This window comes from Thalassophryne amazonica, chromosome 2 (genome assembly GCF_902500255.1).
Source record: "Thalassophryne amazonica chromosome 2, fThaAma1.1, whole genome shotgun sequence".
Lineage (NCBI taxonomy): Eukaryota > Metazoa > Chordata > Actinopteri > Batrachoidiformes > Batrachoididae > Thalassophryne > Thalassophryne amazonica.
The window spans coordinates 68,235,741-68,255,286 of NC_047104.1; the positions used below are offsets into that span (position 1 = coordinate 68,235,741).

Below are 19,546 nucleotides of genomic sequence, written 5' to 3' on the forward strand. Positions count from 1 at the left end.
AAGTCAAGAAAGGGTGACTATAAAGTGAGTTGGCAAAACAGGTATCATTGTCATGTTGACGTGGGTTGTTGTCGGCAGCTGGGGAAAGTAACTGAAAAAGTAACTAGTAATCTAACTTAGTTACTTTTACAATTGAGTAATCAGTAAAGTAACTAAGTTACTTTTTCAAGGAGTAATCAGTAATTGGATTACTTTTTCAAAGTAACTGTGGCAACACTGTTTAGCTGTTTGTCAAACAATTGAACAGGTGTACCTAATAAAGTGGCCAGTGAGTGCAGTTGCTTGTCAATTTTTTTCCTTTCTTATAAAGAGAGCCCTTACCAAAAAATAGTACTGATAAGTATATAAAAAGTAAACTAGAAGTATACTTGAAACATACTTGCATATACTACTTTTTGGTAAGGGAGGACTTGAGGAAGAACCTGACTTGGTGGGATATAAAGTTGTACTCAGGAAGGGTGGCTTTAATTCTTTACAGTCTCCCTCCCCCATAACTCTTAAGCACTAGAAACTAGTTGTTCAGGTTGGTCCTCAAATACACCCAAAGTTGCATGTGTGTAAACCGGTAACAGACTAAATTGGACATGTCAGTAAAACCTGAAATTCATGGTGAGGCAAGTGTGTGTGTGTAAAAAACATTAATATGGAGACTAGAGCACCACACTTGTAGAGCACAATCAAATTCCACAAATTTTTACCTTGGAAAAAATTTAAGGTTAATGTCTTGTTAGAAGTGGCTTTTCATAAGCTAAATTAGATATTATACAAATAATGAATGTTTATGAGTTCAATGGTATGAATATTTCATTCGGTGAAAGCTGGAACATACCATTCAACTCAGCTTTGTCTTGTTGAATGTATGTTCCAGCTTTCACCGAATGAAATATTCATTCCATTGAAAGAATGTAAAAACAAACATTCATTATTTGTTTTATATAATGGCTAAAATAGATCCTTGTCATTTGATATTAGAGCCCGACCGATATATCGGCCGGCCGATATAAGCCCTTTTCAAAGTACTCACTATCGGCCGAAATTTTGCCGATAAAACGCCGATAATTTCTCATAAACAGAACACTTACTGAAATAATGTTTGTGTCGGCAATGTAAAATGTCCTTACGCCATTTGACCAGTAGATGGAGCTCTGACTCCATTCAACTGAGAGCTGCTTACACCTCTGTTTAAATGTGTTCATCACCGCCCCTATAGTTCATCGTCACACTGCACTGATCAGCTGACAAAAGCATACAAATGTTTATAAGGATTTTGTTTGTAATAACTTTGCGATTACATTCACCCCACATTTCTCCCGTTTCAGTTCAACTCAGTTTGATTAACTCAGTTTATGTAGTAATGTGTCAAATGTGCTTCATTGCGTCAGTCACGCTTTTTATTAAGCCCACATTGTGTAGAGCTTATTTCTAGCATGAAAAACTTTCGTTTACTGCTAAGAGGTTGAAACATTCAGCTGATCAGCTATCGGCAAATCAACCGATTATCGGCTCTTTTCACCCAAATATCGTTATCGGCATCTGCCTCAAAAAAATCCATATCGGTCGGGCTCTATTTGATATTTTATTAATTTATCTACAACAGAAAAGGGACTTACATTTTGGTGTTCCAGTGTAATGTGTAGTGCAGTGATGCTGTGCATTGACTTCCATTAAAAGATGTATGTTACAATTAGCAGCATCAGTGAGCTCAATCAAATCATCCCGCGCGCGCACACATGCGCAACCGGGTCAGTTGACTGTACGTCATCAGTGCAGCGGGGGGTGGGGGGGTGGGGGTGGGGGGACAGAAATGCATCCAGCTTTTTTTTCCTCCTTTCTTCCTGCCAACAGCCTCCAGACAGCACAGTGGATTTGTTTTGTGTGTGTCTTACAGGCAGCATCAGTTAGCTCAATCAAATTATGTCTCGGGAGAGTCGTTGTCCCCCATGGTTGGCGCTTGTGCTACCAAAAAAAAACAAAAAAAAAAAAAACAAAATCACATCAAAAATTAGTCCAGCTTTTCTTTCCAACAGCCTCCAGACAGCACATTGGATTTGTTTTGTGTGTGCACGCGTGCGTATTCTGTATGTGCACACATGCGCGTGTGCGATCACGTTCATCAGTATTTATGGATTTTATTATTAAGTAAGCGCTATATGTGGGTGATTCTTTAACTACGGGCACTATTAGCCTTGTAAATGTAATTTCCACCACACCATTGCCTTACAATATAAAGCTCCTTGGGGCAACTGTTTGATTTGGCGCTATATACACGTGCTCTGATGTCACTGTTTATCTCCATAGAAACTACCCAAACAATCTTTCATACAGACTGTTTAAAGGGACATTACAGTGTTGTGGTGGAAATTACAGCAATAGTGTGGGACAACTACATTCTGTTTAAAAAAAATAAAAACAGTTGTATGACATTGAATACTCCAATTATATTTTGATTATTTTACTGATATTTTATTCAGAGATATTTTAAAACATTAGAAAAAAACGTTTACCATTCATCTGGGTGTGGGACAAGCACAAAACGGCAATATTTGCATATAATGATGCTGAAAAAGTGCATATATATATATCTATATATATATCAGTTATTCCATTTGACCATCGCTGCCATCCCCATCAAAATCTTTTTCATCAAAGTATTGCACCCAATAATGTTATGACAATCACATCTGGCACATTTGCATAGATCGGTGCATGTACAAATGTCTGCATCTCCGCATTTATTTATTGTTAATTACCAATGCAATATGCAAGTTCCGCTACGTAATCACACAATTGCAAAAAAAATCCAAATTACCATGAAATCTGTTAACCATGAGACAGAAAGTCCCTTCAGCTGCTCCCTTGTCTTCACTCGGGATTGCCACAAGTTTTACACCTGATGCCCTTCCTGACCATTGATTTCTATTTAAAAACACTAGATGGCAGACGCAGCCCGTGAGCCGTTGTCAGGCAGCCACCATCTTGCTTAGCATTATTAGGAGTCATCAGGCATTGGATTAAACTGAAATAGATGATGCACCGACTTAGACTTGGGTTAAAGTGATCTGAAAATGCCGTTTTGTGCAGTGTTCGGGTGCAGCAACAAGCTGACAAAAGATTGCCAAGTGATCTTTCATGAGTGAGTATTATACAGTGAGGAAAATAAGTATTTGAACACCCTACGATTTTGCAAGTTCTCCCACTTAGAAATCATGGAGGGGTCTGAAATTTTCATCTTAGGTGCATGTCCACTGTGACAATCAAAAAAAAAAAAAAAAAAAAAAAAAAACTGGAAATCACAATGTATGATTTTTTTTAATAATTTGCATGTTACTGCTGCAAATAAGTATTTCAACACCTGTGAAAATCAATGTTAATATTTGGTACAGTAGCCTTTGTTTGCAATTACAGAGGTCAAACGTTTCCTGTAGTTTTTCCACCAGGTTTGCACACACTGCAGCAGGGATTTTGGTCCACTCCTCCATACAGATCTTCTCCAAATCTTTCAGGTTTGGAGTTTCAGCTCCCTCCAAAGATTTTCTATTGAGTTCAGGTCTGGAGACTGGCCAGGCCACTCCAGGACCTTGAAATGCTTCTTACGGAGCTCCTCCTTAGTTGCCCTGGCTGTGTGTTTGGGGTCATTGTCATGCTGGAAGACTCAGCCATGAGCCACCTTCAATGCTCTTACTGAGGGAAGGAGGTTGTTTGCCAAAATCTCGCAATACATGACCCCATCCATCCTCCCTTCAATACAATGCAGTCATCCTGTCCCCTTTGCAGAAGAGCACCCCCAGAGTATGATGTTTCCACACCCATGCTTCACAGTTGGGATGGTTTTCTTGCAGGACTGTGAAATGAAAATTGTGAAATCTGAGGAAAATTTGCAGGGGGGGAGGGGGGTGCAGCTCCCCAGGAGATGGGGTCTAGGGCCCTGTGGGGCCCCAGAAGTAAATTTTTATGTAACAATACTTTTTTCAGCATCTCCTGGAAGAATAAATCTCAAAATTAGTGGATATTTAAATGATCTTATATTCAACCTTTTATTTGACCTGTCAATGATTATGTTGAAATAACAGAAAATGACATGGAAGTAGGACCTGGATTGATTTTCTTTTTAATTGTAAACCAAATTATGCATTAACTCAGAACAATTAAACTACATGAAATTTATGAAGACTGAAAAGACTGTTACAGCATTTCAAAAACCACAGCTAAAGCTTGTAGAATATTTGGAAAATCATGGTAAAATATCAATAACATACCTTATAGTAAAAAGTCACTTATATTCTTGTGTAAATTCATGCAGCCTAAATCCAGTCAAAGCCACAATGTCTTTTTTACAATGAAAGTCTAGATTAGTGAAAAAAAAGCCACATAATCTTGTCTAAAACCCTGTTTGAACAGCAGAATGTTTATTTTCCAGAGAGAGAGAAAAAGTCTTACCGTGTTTTCCTGAGGGCACAGTTCACTTTTCCCGTTTATCTTTCAGGTGTGTTGAAGCCAGCAACAATTTCACGGATTCTTGTCGTTAGACTTTTTCAAACTGTCTTTCTCGCCATCTCTCTGTGCGACGTCGGTCCGTGTCACAGACATGCTGCACAATTCTTTTAAAAACTTGAAAGCTCTAGAAGTTTGGGATGTCCACATGCTATGTTTTAGCCACACAGCGTCACCGCAGCAACCAACCAGTCCTGCTTTACGATAATTGTCGCTAACAGCTACGCTTTGAGTGGCATTTTTCCTCCGCAAAACTCCGCAGATCTGAGGAAACCGATTTGTATGTGTAACACACAGATCGGTGTCTGCGGACTTATAAAACTTACACGGTCATAAAAAAAAAAAAAAAAAAAAAAAAAAAAAAAAAAAAAAAAAGAGAACACTGCGATAAGCATTTTAAAAAAAACTCAGTGATGTTCATGATTAAAGAGTACAATGATGAAATCCGCGGAATCCTGCAGATCCGTGGAGTTTTCACAGCGCTGTTCTGGGGCTTGTTCTCATCCTCTAAACATGGTAAGTAGAGTTGATTCCAAAAAGCTCTATTCTGGTCTCACCTGACCACATGACTTTCTCCCGTGCCTCCTCTGGATCATCCAGCTGGTCACTGGTGAACTTCAAACTGGCCTGGACATGTGCTGGCTTGAGCAGGGGGACATTCTTGCTGGTTGGTAGGTGTTCAAATACGTATTTGCAGCAGTAACATACAAATAAATTATTTAAAAAAAAAAAACAGATTGTGATTTCCAGATTATGTCTCACAGTGGACATACACCTAAGATGAAAATTTCAGACCCCTCCATGATTTCTAAGTGGGAGAAATTGCAAAATCGCAGGGTGTTCAAATATTTATTTTCCTCACTCTATGTAATATTAATGATGCAGGGAAATTACTAAAATTTCTGAGAAGGGTTAGAAAATGATTTTGTGTGTGTTGATCTATACTCTGTACAGTAGTGACTTCAGTTTTACTGCATGAATGCTTTGTCGTGAGAAAGATCGCTCCATTCATTTAGCGATTCAATTGGAAGCCTCAATTTATCCCTTTTTAATTACTCAGGTTTTTTTCTTCACATCAGGTTTTCCATCCTGAAATATTCTGTAAGAGCAAATTCCTACAATGGAAACGCTTTTTCTCTCAATTTGGTGGGTGACATGACGGTCACTAACCATCTTTGACATTGTATATTCTGTTTTACATTGACATAAAACAAGTTAAAAAGACAAAACACAGATTGAATCTGCACCCCGCTGAGGAAGAGGAGACTAGAGGGTGAAAAGGGGGCTAACTGCACACACTCTGACACACAGACATATCCACGGATCGGCTCCCGCTGGAGTCCAGTGCACACAATCAGCTTTAACAGGGGAAAACTTCAGTACGACCAAAACAAACATTTTTTGAGGAGAAATGCTGCGTAAAAGCACTGCCGCAGGTGGGTTAAGAGCAGTCATTAATACTTTAATATGATGCGAGCGCGCGAAGCTCTTACTTTCACCCCTCATTATTTCCCATCTTTAACTTCTAATTATTAAGGCTCAAACTAGTATCTTGTGTCATGGCAGACAAGATACTAGACACAATGTGTTTAAATATTTTTCTGTTTGTCAAACTGATTGTATTTATTTTCTATCATAATAAAGATAATGACTTCAATGGTCGGGATAGTATAAACAAAATTCATAAACAGGTGAACTCTTGACAACATCTGGACTGGGACTAACATTATTTCAAGTCTATTACAAACAATTTGAGCTTCTGTATTTATTTTGACAAATACTGGCTGTACAAATGTGGGACTGAGTTTGAATAAATTTAACAACACAGTAGTAGCACGGAAACTGCAGATTTATGTGAAACTCTTTGAAACATTCATCATGCCCATCGATATCTATTTATGTCTGGTTGCTAGACGCTAACCGAGATTGGCAGCGCTCTGGCAACACCCAGCAAGTGAGCAGATCGTCCCGATCCTCCATCTAGTGATTCAACAGAAATCGATGTTCCTGACACAACTCCACACAACATGGAGAAATGCGGCAGGGGTGGAGTTTGAACCGGGAACCTTCCACACTTAAAGCAAGTGCACAAACTACTTAGCCACCACCTCTGCATGCAGTTAGCCATGAGATACAGTATTCAAATTACACAATTGCTGAGCAGTTAAAAAATAAATAAATAAAAAAATTTGGCCAGAATTTTCCCATGCAGATAAGCACCAAAAGTCAATTACCATGAATTCAAATGGCCATGAGATGTGGCATTCCAGTGATTTAGTTGCAGGAGAATATGTACATATAAATAACAAATTAATGAAATAAATAGCCAGAGGTTAACTTCTACATGTCTAGCAGTAAAACAAAAAAAGTCACAAGAGTATAATTATGAATTAGAATTGTCACATCATTAGATATAATGTTGCATCTGATCATGTCTTTCATGATGTCAATTGATGCATCAAGTATTGGTCTGTTCCAATTTCTTTGAATATCAATGGGTTATAACAATTTACGCAGGAAACAAAAAAGCACAATCTTCATTGTTTTGTATGACCATGAACAAAATGTTATATTAATATTTCAATCTTCAAAAACAGCCACCCAAGTAGAAGAAACCACACTAAACAGTCAGTGAGTCACAGCATTTGATTCATCATATGGCCAGTGGTGGGCACAGTTCCACTAATCACATAATTATTGAAGATAATGTTTTCATTATCGGATTAGCTTTTCAGATAACTTTGAAAACCATTATTGGACTAATTATCTTCTGACAAGTTTTGGTCCGAACAGCTACAAACAAAATTTAAAGTCACTTGAGCACCTAGCTGTTAAATGTTTTGTAGGAGGTGTGTAGTTCAACCCTCTGCAAACAGAGGAGAGCTGCTTCTAGAGGAAACCGCTCTATCCTCTGCAGGCAAAGGAGAACAGGTCACAAAAAAACAAAACTCATTTCTTTTAACCCCATACTGACAATATCATGTCATCCAGAGGCATACATTTTTAACTTATGATTCAAATTTTACCAAACTAATTTCAGACAAGTTATTTAAATTAACGTCACGTCTGAAGTTTTATAAAGTGAAAATATCAGACATATGTTTTAGTTTTAAAGTAATGCGCTCATTTTTAAGGTTTTAGTGTGGAGATGCTGTGCCCAGTGCATTATGGGTAGGGTAATCTCAGTACGTTCACAACAGGAGAAATGCATTTGAGACGCTCTGATTAGGCTCCACGCGGACAACAGCATTAAACTCTTCGTATATTGTGCCTAAAACTCTCGTGAATATATTCTCTGGGGTTTAAAGACATTGTTATTGCATTTGCATTTATTAAATTCCACGCATCTTAAACGTAGCAGACACCGATTATCTGGAATTTTATTTTGGCAAGTTTTCACGGTCTCTGCCATCTACTGGCCAGACAATGTATGATATTTTCAATCACTGTACTCGGTTCCAGCTCAAACTGTACGACAGAACCGCACGGTGTAAAAGTTCAGGGCACCCGATTTATGTTCTCACACACATTGTATGTTGAAAAACCACACGTCGGACTTGTGTTTCTAGAAGCAAAATGTAAACAGAAGATTTTTTTCCCCAAACTTAATTTACATCTTTTTTTTTTTCCCTTTTACAAAAACTCTTGATGGGAGACATCAAATTAAAACACACACAAGACTTTACAGGAGTTGAAGAATAAGAGGGAAAATGAAACAGAAGCTGCTCTCCCAAAGAGATGATCACTGTTATGCTCGCTCCGGTGTTACATGCACAGTGCGAGAGGTTGAACGCTTGTAGCACTTTGGCAGCGGGATACCCTCACGACAGCTGACCAGAATATCAAACAGGTTTGATTTTCATCCGACCATACGATTGGCGATCAGGAGGTGGCCGTGAGATATTAAATGCAGCTCGTTACTCCATGTATACTACACGGTGCAGGGCGCATGATTAACCTGAAACTTGGCGCGATCCAAAAAATTCTCGCACGTGTGAAAAATCAGCTGAAGAAGGGCCAAAACTCACACAGTTTGAAAAATTTTTTTAACAAATAAAAAAAAAAATGGCATATTTTACAAGAGCACATTTATCTGTAAACACCAACACACCTCACATTAATGTGCTGGTTTACATAAAATGAATGAGGTCAACCAATCAGTGTTAGTGGAGGCACATTTTACCCAGAATCCTTTGCCATCTGTCTGTCTGTTACAAAACTTCAGAATTTGCGCATTATTCAACATTAAAAGACATGTTCTATTATAACTTTGTACAAATGGCAGAATTGATGTTAATGGAGTTATTCTATCAGTATTAATTTTATTTATACACCAAACCATAAGTCAGCACTGCTTTATTTTCCAAGACCTCCGCCTGACATCAGCACCGTTAGTGAGTAAGAGTTGAGCTTCGTTGCTCCTCTCAGCTGCTTCTGTGCTGGAAGCCATGTTGTAAACAGGAGCTTCCAGCAGGGGCAGGGTGCACAAAGACAGAAGTGCTGACTCGTTTGTGCCTGTTGTCGCCTTTGATGCTTCCAGAAGCAATTGTGATGTTAAAACTCAAAATCAGCTTGTTAATAGTTACAAGTGTACCATAGACAATACTGTAATTTATCGGTTATCTGTAGCTTCTGATAAATTTTTGGGTGGTTTATCAGTTTAGCTTTATAAAAGATAACTTTTCAATTATCTGATTATCTGTTATTGAAGCTAATTTTTTGGTTATCTGTGCCCACCACTGCATATAGCTATATATTAAAAGCAAAATGGACTATGTATATGCGAGTTCGATCACAGAGAAGCTGGGGACAGCCATTTGATATCCTTATACTTTGGGTCAAGGATGAACGCAGCAAAAAAGGAAACTTGATAGGACTAACATTTTTTTGAGAAATTATAGATATTTAACAACAATGAACAATGGACATTGATGATTACATTCTGGACTCACGCCATTCCAGCAGGGGGCGGTAAATCTATATATTAAAAGCAAAGCGGCCTCTGTATGCATGTGTACATGTACCTTTGAACACTAAGAAACCAGGGAAAGCCGACATTTGCAGTTTGGTATGTTTATGTACTTTGGATCAAGGATGAACACTGCCAAAACGCAATGCTGACAGAACTAATATTTTTGGAGAAATTACAGATCTTATGCAACAACAGTTACCAATGGACACTGACAGTTACATTCTGGATTCGCATGCCGTTCCAAGTCATTTTAGAAGCTTTTCATAATTTATTTCCACTCTTGCAATAGGTCTACCCATGTTATAAACACTACCCAATCTAGAGCCCGTGGATCCCCACGGGTAACACGCTAACAAAATTTAACGCTTCAGCTTTACATTTGATGCTCTTTGTAGTTCTTTCTGAGTCGGTAAAGCGTGAGTAGCATGTCTTGTGTAATCCACCGTCATTGGGTATTGGAGGTTTACCATTACTACTACTACTACTACTGTAATCTGCCGACATGGCCAGGTGTTGAGCGACAACTCCTTGCAATTTCTGCTTGTGCATCTTCCAAAGTCTTCCATTTTGGAAGATATTCTAAAAAACATGCACATTTAGTGCCTAGTGAAGGACTTTGCTGCCAGGTGCCACACATACCATCTACAGCTCAACACCTTAAAGACAAAGTAGCTGGTCATCGACTTTGGAAAGTCCAGGCCTTGACCAGTTCTGATGTAGGGAGCTGAGGTGGAAAGTGGAATTCTACAAGTACCTCAGGCTGTGGCTGGACAGCAAACTGAGCAACCCACACCAACCACCAGTACCAGAAGGGACAGAGCAGGCTGCACTTTCTGAGAAGGTTGTGGTGGTTAAACATCTGCAGGAGTCCATAGCAGCCAAGGTCCTCTTTTACACCATTGTGTGCTGGATGTGCTTTGTCCAGCACATCAAGGCTGGACAAACTGATCAGGCAGGCGGACTGGCTCTGTGGTTGGCATGAAGCTGGATTCTCTGGTGACTGCGGCAGGGAAGAAAACACTGGACAAACTGCTGGACATTATAGATGATGCCATTCACCCTCTGCACTGTCATCAGTAACCAGAGGAGCCTCTTCAGCCACAGACTGCTCCTTCCCAAGAGCAGGACCACCAGACTGAAAAACTCCTTTGTCCCTCAGGTCATCAGACTGTACAACTCCTCACTCATGGGGAGGAGCAGACAGAGGACGGGAATGAGAGGAACAGCAGTAGCCAGTAAATCAGTATGTCTGATATTTATATTTGCAAACTGTTTTTTACTTTTGATACTCCATGTGCTGCTTTCTTTTTTGCGTTAGCATTGGCGTTAGCATAAAATACACCTATCAACTGTTTCAGAAGACCTTAACAGGTCAGTTTAACATAAAAAGGTAAATACGAGGTCTGTCCGTAAAGTATAGGTCCTTTTTATTTTTTTCAAAAACTATATGGATTTCATTCATATGTTTTTACGTCAGACATGCTTGAACCCTCGTGCGCATGCGTGAGTTTTTCCACGCCTGTCGGTGACGTCATTCGCCTGTGAGCACTCCTTGTGGGAGGAGTCGTCCAGCCCCTCGTCGGAATTCCTTTGTCTGAAAAGTTGCTGAGAGACTGGCGCTTTGTTTGATCAAAATTTTTTCTAAACCTGTGAGACACATCGAAGTGGACACGGTTCGAAAAATTAAGCTGGTTTTCAGTGAAAATTTTAACAGCTGATGAGAGATTTTGAGGTGATTCTGTCGCTTTAAGGACTTTTCACGGTGCGAGACGTCGCGCAGCGCTCTCAGGCGGCGTCATCAGCCTGTTTCAAGCTTAAAACCTCCACATTTCAGGCTCTATTGATCCAGGACGTTGTGAGAGAACAGAGAAGTTTCAGAAGAAGTCGGTTTCAGCATTTTATCCGGATATTCCACTGTTAAAGGAGATTTTTTTAATGAAAGACGTGCGGGCGGATTGCAGCGTCGGCTCACAGCTGCCGCGACGCTCCGTCACAGGAAAAACACCTCTGCTGGAAGCCTTAAGGACAAGTTGGAACATCTCCAGCTGATAAACAATTTCTCATATACTCACTCCACTGAAAGCCATCAAAAGCCAACTGGATTTTAACAAATGGTTATCAACACGGAGGTGTTTTTCCTGTGCCGCCGCGCCGGGACCCGTTCGCACGTCTTTCATTAAAAAAATCTCCTTTAACAGTGGAATATCCGGATAAAATGCTGAAACTGACTTCTTCTGAAACTTCTCTGTTCTCTCACGACGTCCTGGATCAATAGAGCCTGAAATGTGGAGGTTTTAAGCTTGAAACAGGCTGATGACGCTGCCTGAGAGCGCTGCGCGACGTCTCGCTCCGTGGGAAGTCCTTAAAGCGACAGAATCACCTCAAAATCTCTCATCAGCTGTTAAAATTTTCACTGAAAACCATCTTAATTTTTCAAACCATGTCCACTTCGAGGTGTCTCACAGGTTTAGAAACAATTTTGATCAAACAAAGCGCCAGTCTCTCAGCAACTTCTCAGACAAAGGAATTCCAACGAGGGGCTGGACGACTCCTTCCACAAGGAGTGCTCACAGGCGAATGACGTCACCGACAGGCGTGGAAAAACTCACGCATGCGCACGAGGGTTCAAGCATGTCTGACGTAAAAACATATGAATGAAATCCATATAGTTTTTGAAAAAAATAAAAAGGACCTATACTTTACGGACAGACCTCGTATTCCTCATAGACATATGCTCTTTAGGGTTTTAGTGGGGAAAAATTAAGATAAAGCGAAATAAAACAAATGAAACCAACGAAGCAGCAGCTCGAAGCACTCCTTCATTGGTTCAAGATTCAAAGCAAAGCTTGGTTGATTATATGGAAGAAATGAAACATTTGCGGTAAAACAAAGTTATTTAGCAACTAATCGATGACTACATTAGTTGACAACTATTTATCGATTTTAATCGATTAGTTGTTTCAGCTCTATTTTCAATGTTAAAGTCAGCATCAAGCTGCTGGCATTTCAGCATGTTTATGCATTTGTTTTCTGTATAATAATTAATGGCTCAGCGTTTGTTGTCATAAAAGAGTCAAATGTATTACAAATAATATTTTTTATTTTATTTATAAATTAATAAGAATTGCAACAATAATAATAGTAATAACTAGTAATGCTACAATACAATTTTAGAGAAAGACATGAGTCACATGTGTCACTGTGAAATGACCACAGTTTACAAGTTATACAGAGAATGTTGCACATACACTCAACAAAAATATAAACACAACACTTTTGGTTTTGCTCCCATTTTGTATGAGATGAACTCAAAGATCTAAATCTTTTTCCACATACACAATATCACCATTTCTCTCAAATATTGTTCACAAACCAGTCTAAATCTGTGATAGCGAGCACTTCTCCTTTGCTGAGATAATCCATCCCACCTCACAGGTGTGCCATATCAAGATGCTGATTAGACACCATGATTAGTGCACAGGTGTGCCTTAGACTGCCCACAATAAAAGGCCACTCTGAAAGGTGCAGTTTTATCACACAGCACAATGCCACAGATGTCGCAAGATTTGAGGGAACGTGCAATTGGCATGCTGACAGCAGGAATGTCAACGAGAGCTGTTGCTCGTGTATTGAATGTTCATTTCTCTACCATAAGCCGTCTCCAAAGGCGTTTCAGAGAATTTGGCAGTACATCCAACCAGCCTCACAACCGCAGACCACGTGTAACCACACCAGCCCAGGACCTCCACATCCAGCATGTTCACCTCCAAGATCGTCTGAGACCAGCCACTCAGACAGCTGCTGAAACAATCGGTTTGCATAACCAAAGAATTTCTGCACAAACTGTCATAAACCGTCTCAGGGAAGCTCATCTGCATGCTCGTCGTCCTCATCGGGGTCTCGACCTGACTCCAGTTCGTCATCGTAACCGACTTGAGTGGGCAAATGCTCACATTCGCTGGCTGTTTGGCACGTTGGAGAGGTGTTCTCTTCACGGATGATGCGAAGGAGATGTGTTGCACTGCATGAGGCAAATGGTGGTCACGCCAGATACTGACTGGTATCCCCCCCCCAATAAAACAAAACTGCACCTTTCAGAGTGGCCTTTTATTGTGGGCAGTCTAAGGCACACCTGTGCACTAGTCATGGTGTCTAATCAGCATCTTGATATGGCACACCTGTGAGGTGGGATGGATTATCTCAGCAAAGGAGAAGTGCTCACTATCACAGATTTCAACTGGTTTGTGAACAATATTTGAGGGAAATGGTGATATTGTGTATGTGGAAAAAGTTTTAGATCTTTGAGTTCGTCTCATACAAAATGGGAGCAAAACCAAAAGTGTTGCGTTTATATTTTTGTTGAGTATATGAGTCAGGCTACAGTTTTTGATTTAGGTTTGATGGTTAACTGGTTATGCCAATTGCTCATCTGCAGTAACAAAAATACCTCTTTTTCACCATATGTTTTATAACATTTATATGTTCCAATGTTGTTTTATGGCAACTCAGCACTTTGATAAAGCAATGCCATTTGAAATAATTAGGGCCCGAGTAGGCAACGTCCTACGAGGACCCTATTGTAATTGCGCTGTTTATTATTATTCTCACTTTTGAAATCGAAATTTCGGCCTCTTCGCATGCTCAAAAACTCAAACTTTCCAAAGTCGTCCGGCCGGATCCGAAATTTGATATTTTGGGGGCCTCGCACATGGTCGCAGAAAAATCACGAAATAGCGCCCCCTAAAAATTTTCAAAAACCCCTCCGCATTGGGCTTTTTTCGTCATAGCCTCACGAAATTCGGTACACATATTTACCATGCCAGGACGCACGAGAAAGTCTCTTACTATCATAGTGAAATATCGACAGAAAGTCGGCCATTTTGATTTTATGTTTCGATTGAGGAAATTTTTGCTATTTTTGGCCATTTCCACTACTTACATTTGAACGAACTCGTCCTAGGGATTTCATCCGATCGACTTCAAATTTGGTCAAAATCATCACAACAATGGTGATCAAAAGATTCTAATCAAGTCAAAAGGCGTGGCTGCTAGGGGTCGTCAAACTTGGGCGAGCTTTTCAGAGCACGCCATTTCACTTCGAACGGCTGTCTGTCCACATACTTCATCGTAGATCCTTCAAACTTGCTGGACATGATGAGGGCTCCGCCCTGAACGTCTACATATCTTATGTCCTATTTTTACTTTAAGAGGTCCTGATGTCACATACTTAACCCAATCAACTTCATTCCACTTTTAAAACATGCAGAACAAATTGGTGAACATAGGCGATACACGCCGTGAAGTTACGAGTAACGGCGTCCGTGTGGCGGCGTACCGAATATTGCCCATTCGCCATGAAATTACGTTCTTCCTTTTGACGGCTTTAATTTTGTCACATTATCATGAAAATTGATACACAGGTCAAGCAGGACAACCTCTTACAATTCATAGGGGTGTCGCCCATGGGCGGGGCAAAATGCCTCAATAGCGCCCCCTTGAAACTTTCAAAAACCCCTCCACATAGAGGTTTTTTGGAGTAGGGAGATGAAAATTGGTACATGTGTGACTTGTGTAGACATACAAAAAAGTCTCTTGCACCATGGGTCTACTCCAAACAGGAAGTCGGCCATTTTGAATTTTCTTCTCATTTTGGCGTGATTTCCACATGTTGTATTTGAACGAACTCCTCCTAGGAATTTTGTTCAATGCACTTCAAATTTCTTTGACAGCATCCAAAGATACTGACCAAAACTTATCAAAAGCTATGTTGAAGGGTGTGGCCGCTATGGTGCCGCCATTTTGACCCTTTGCCATGGAACATCAAGTCATGATAACTCCTTCATGCTTTGCCTGATTGACTTGAAACTTCACATGTATGATGACGGTTGGCCCCTGAACACACCCAGCCCCTCTGTTTGTACACTGAGCGCCCCCTAGTGGATGAACAATCAACATGTCATAACTCCTTGATGCATTGTGTGATTTCTTTAAAATTTTAACTGTGTGATGAGTGGTTGCCCCTGCATGCACATGCGGTCACAATGGCAGCCACTGGCCTGGGTAGGCGGTCACGCAGAACGAGGGCCCGTATATGACTGCTTGCAGTCCTAGTTATTTTTGTTCTTTATTATAAACTGTTTTATTCTTTATTATTTTATATTTCAACAGCCAAGGGACATTTGACAATTTGTTAATTTTCAAGTATTTTAAGTTTTCAAATAATGTTCTGTTAAATAAAGTGATGAAAGGAGAGAAAAATTGTTTCCCCTGGCACATTTAAAAAAAATTCCCCGCTAATCCGATTAATCACGTCGAAACCCCATCAGATTCATCGATGATCCAAATAATCATTTGTTGCAGCCTTATATTCTAGTGAATTTTAATGGGTATGAAGCCCTCTGAAACAGAAAACTCACTTCAAACTGTCAAGTAAAAATTCTTTGTCTTCTGTAGTATTTTGATCAGTTCTAATCCGGTAAATGTGCCAAAAGGGTGCAGTAAAATACAAAATTAGGGCCTAAAGCAACTGACAACTTTGTTCTGCTGTGCACAAACTAACACTGTCACCCATTTTGAAAATGCATGCGCACTCAGAAACTCAAAACTGGCTTATTCACACTTAATCGGTAAAATGCTCTCACTTGTAAAACAAACTAGGGCTGCAACTAACGACTATTTTAGTAATCGATTAAGGACATGGTCGGTTATTTTTTCGATTAAACGTTTGATTTTTTTTTTTTACTTGCATGCGAGTTTTGCCATTATTCCTTTGAGTTATTAAAAGGCCTTTAACACACAACATCAACGTTTGAGCTTGTAATAAAGTTATGTTATATTCTCATCAAAAATATACCTGGAGTAGTGTTTTGTTTTATTTTGTACATACATACGAGGTCTGTGACTATCCAAATGGTTTCCACCTGGCTGTCTCTCACACTTTCTGAAAAAATTTTGATGAAGCAAATCGGCAGTTGATCAGCCAATTTCCTGACAATGAAAAGCCGACGAGGGGGCTGGACCACTCCTCCCACAAGGCGTGCTCACAAGCGAATGACGCAACTGACAGGCGTGAAAAAAAGTCATGCATGCGCACGAAGGTTCAAGCTTGGCTAATGCAATCACACATGATTCAAATCCATATAGTTTTTGCAAAAAATAAAAAGGTTGGATAGTTTTCTAATAGACCTCGTACATCACTGACACACCACAAAGATTTCCATCAGGTTTCACTCAATTATGAGCATTTTTAGATGCCTACAGCAACTATCTCAACCACTGACAACATATTACAGGAGTCCACAAACGTATTTCAAAGGCCTGACTAAAGTGTAATATGTAATCTTTAATAAGATATTTTCATGAAAAAAGACAAATGTGCAGTTTACTGCATTTTATTTTTTTCTTGTGTAAAAACACAGCTTAGATGTGGTTTGACCGAGACAAATTGTCATTAAACTTAAATAAAACAGGGATGAAGTGGAGGTTTAAGAGTCACTAGGTGTTCACAGGAACCAGTTATTTATTTCTATATTTATGTTCAATGTTAGTTGGTTTTATCTTTTCTGTTTAATCAGGTTCTTTTTGTCTGTTTCTCTGAAACTGTAATTAGCGGAACGATTTTTAGGCCACCGTTCAGTCGGCAAGACTGGAACACCGGATATGGAGCTAGTGTCTGGACATCGCCATGTTGAGAGCAATGACCGCACTGATTCATGATGAACTAAGTAATGCACAGAGGTAGAGCACGGGTGGCTAAGCATGTGGTGAAAGAAGCCTTAACACGAGTCTCTCTTCAAATCCGATCCAGCTAATCTCTGTTTGGGTGTTTACTAAATCATGTTTTTGGGGACTGTGAGGTAGGTCTCCTAATGATTTACTTTGGTGTGGACATTAAAAGTTATAAGCTACTTACTTTCTCAGTAACCGTGCATTATGTAGGCTCAACAAATGATGCTACTGACAGCTGCCAAAAGTGCTAACACCGTTAGCCTACAACATTAAATCTGACAAGAGTATCACTCAGCGCTAATATTGTAGAAGAGATGTCTGAGAAGATCTGCTAGGACATGACACCACACAACAAGCCAGATTATTGCAGGTGTTTGTAATAAAATGCTCCAAACAGACACAGCAGAGAGTAGCCACATCCAGTAGACGCCAAGTTACAGCTGGACGGTACAAGAGGTGCAGACACTCAGCCACTGCCACTCAAAGCAACCACGCCCACAATTATACAGACTTATGGCTGAAAACATCTTAAAGAATTTAGAAAAAGAAACAAAAAAATTCACCACAGCTGTCATGGAGGAGGAAACTAGAGAGATCAAAAAGTTTTTTTTGTACCTGGCTGTAAACATGTTTTTTTCTGCTCTGAAGTTTGACATTTTAACATGGCCTCCTACGGGAATGTGTTCTACTTTGGAGCCAGCCTCAAGCGGCCAGTCAAGGAACTGCAATATTTCTGATTTCTGGGAAGTCTTCAAAATTTTAGTTTATGGTAAATCATGACAAAGGCACGTGTTTAATCTTCAAACCCAGTGTACAGTACAACTACACTGTCCTGACAGAAATGTAATAGCACCAACAAGACTTCAAAGTTAAATGTGGATAATGACTAATGTTAAAAAGTGATTCGGAGATCCACTACTGATGCATATATCCCTTTTCTAGCATCTCAGCACTCACAGGCTTGACAGTTGGCATTTTAACAGTTTTAAAATAACTAAGACAGAAGTGAACTTGTCTTTTACAATTCAGGATACTTAAGGCGTAAATCTGATTTATTGGCAACAACAGCAAGTGTATATAAAGACAAAAAAACAGTAATCCCTGAGGATAACACAATAGAAAAACACTCAATTTCACTGTAGTCCGCACAAGGCGGGGTGGTTTTTGGGGAGGGAGGGGGAGCTATTGGCTCGGAAAGAAGCCAAACAGCCTCATTTTCAAACCACCTACATGCCAAATGGATATAATGAAGCCGTTCGGATCAAAGCGTTAAAGCGTCCTCTCATATTTTTTGATTAAAGCGGTCGCTTTGATTGAAGGTGCGCCGGGCGGCGCCTTTATTTGATCCATAATTCATCCCCCGGTGGGAGTCGCCGCGTGCACACCTGCCTGTTTTCGGCCATGCACTGTATGCCAATGGGCCCCACAGCCTCGCTTTTTGACCGCAGATACACCTACCGTCGGCAGCAGCCTGACGCCTAATTGCCTTAAATCATTAGCGGCAGCTTACTGCTTCCTTGGCGCGTCTCTCCGCGTTCAGCTCCCTCTGAAGGAACGACGCCCGCTCCTCCGCAGCGTCGGCCTGCTCCTGCAGAGACTTGATTTTCTTCTTGACGGCTTCCAGAGAGCTTCCAGCAGCCATTTTTGCGCCTGTTTCTGTTTGAGACAGCTGATGTTCCTCCGCTCTGTGCGGCTCCACACAGACACAGACTCAGAGGCGCGGCGCCTTTGATCCCTGCCCCCACCGCCTTTAATCAGCCGCTGATGAGGGTTGGCGCGTGCCGCCACCCCGGAAGTCGACGAAGTGGTAAATACAAATATTTAGAGCTTCTGTTATATTTTTATGTTTTATTTCGGATAAGCGGCAGAAAAGAATGATTTCGTAGCTGTTGGTCACACTGATGCAGCTGCTCCCTCCACTGGTAAACTGAACTAACCAAGTCACAGGATGCAAATTAGCGCTGAAATAAAATAATAATTTTAAATCAGAATTTTAACTTTAGCTAATTCAGTTGTTTCCCCTAAAATGTGTTCTTTGGACAACAGAAAAGCAACCAATAAAATTCTGGATTCAATGTTTATTGAAGAAACATGAAAAAGAAATAACTGACATAGTTAAAAGGAGGGGAAAAAAAATCATCTGACAGTTTAAATTTTGATATGTTTTTGACAAAGAATATCATGGATTGTATTTTTAAACCTTTAACTTATATTTGTAATTTGTCATTAATGACCGGGGAATTTCCTTCTAAAATGAAAACAGCTTAAGTGATATCGCTGTTTAAATCTGGTGACAAACGTCTTTTCAAACTATAGGCCAATCTCACTGTTGCCACAATTTTCAAAAGATTTTGG

General features: G+C 40.0%; 1 protein-coding gene and 1 long non-coding RNA gene across 5 annotated transcripts in view; one reads left to right on the forward strand and one right to left on the reverse strand.

Annotated features, from left to right (window-relative positions):
• Positions 1-18,956, reverse strand: part of LOC117525361 (tropomyosin alpha-1 chain-like) — an 86,461-nt gene extending 67,505 nt beyond the window's left edge. For 3 of the 4 annotated variants that reach the window (XM_034187209.1, XM_034187223.1, XM_034187228.1), the window contains exon 1: positions 18,702-18,955. In XM_034187209.1, coding sequence (XP_034043100.1) covers positions 18,702-18,833 — 132 coding nt within the window. In that variant the 5' untranslated portion in view covers positions 18,834-18,955. Of the gene's footprint in view, positions 1-18,701 lie in introns of all 4 variants that reach the window. The other variant, XM_034187218.1, reaches the window with a different exon arrangement.
• Positions 1,344-10,050, forward strand: LOC117525383. Its single transcript, XR_004565030.1, has 3 exons — positions 1,344-1,358; positions 2,836-2,838; positions 9,859-10,050. It is a non-coding gene; the product is annotated as an uncharacterized LOC117525383 (long non-coding RNA).
• Positions 18,957-19,546: the final 590 nt, after the last annotated feature.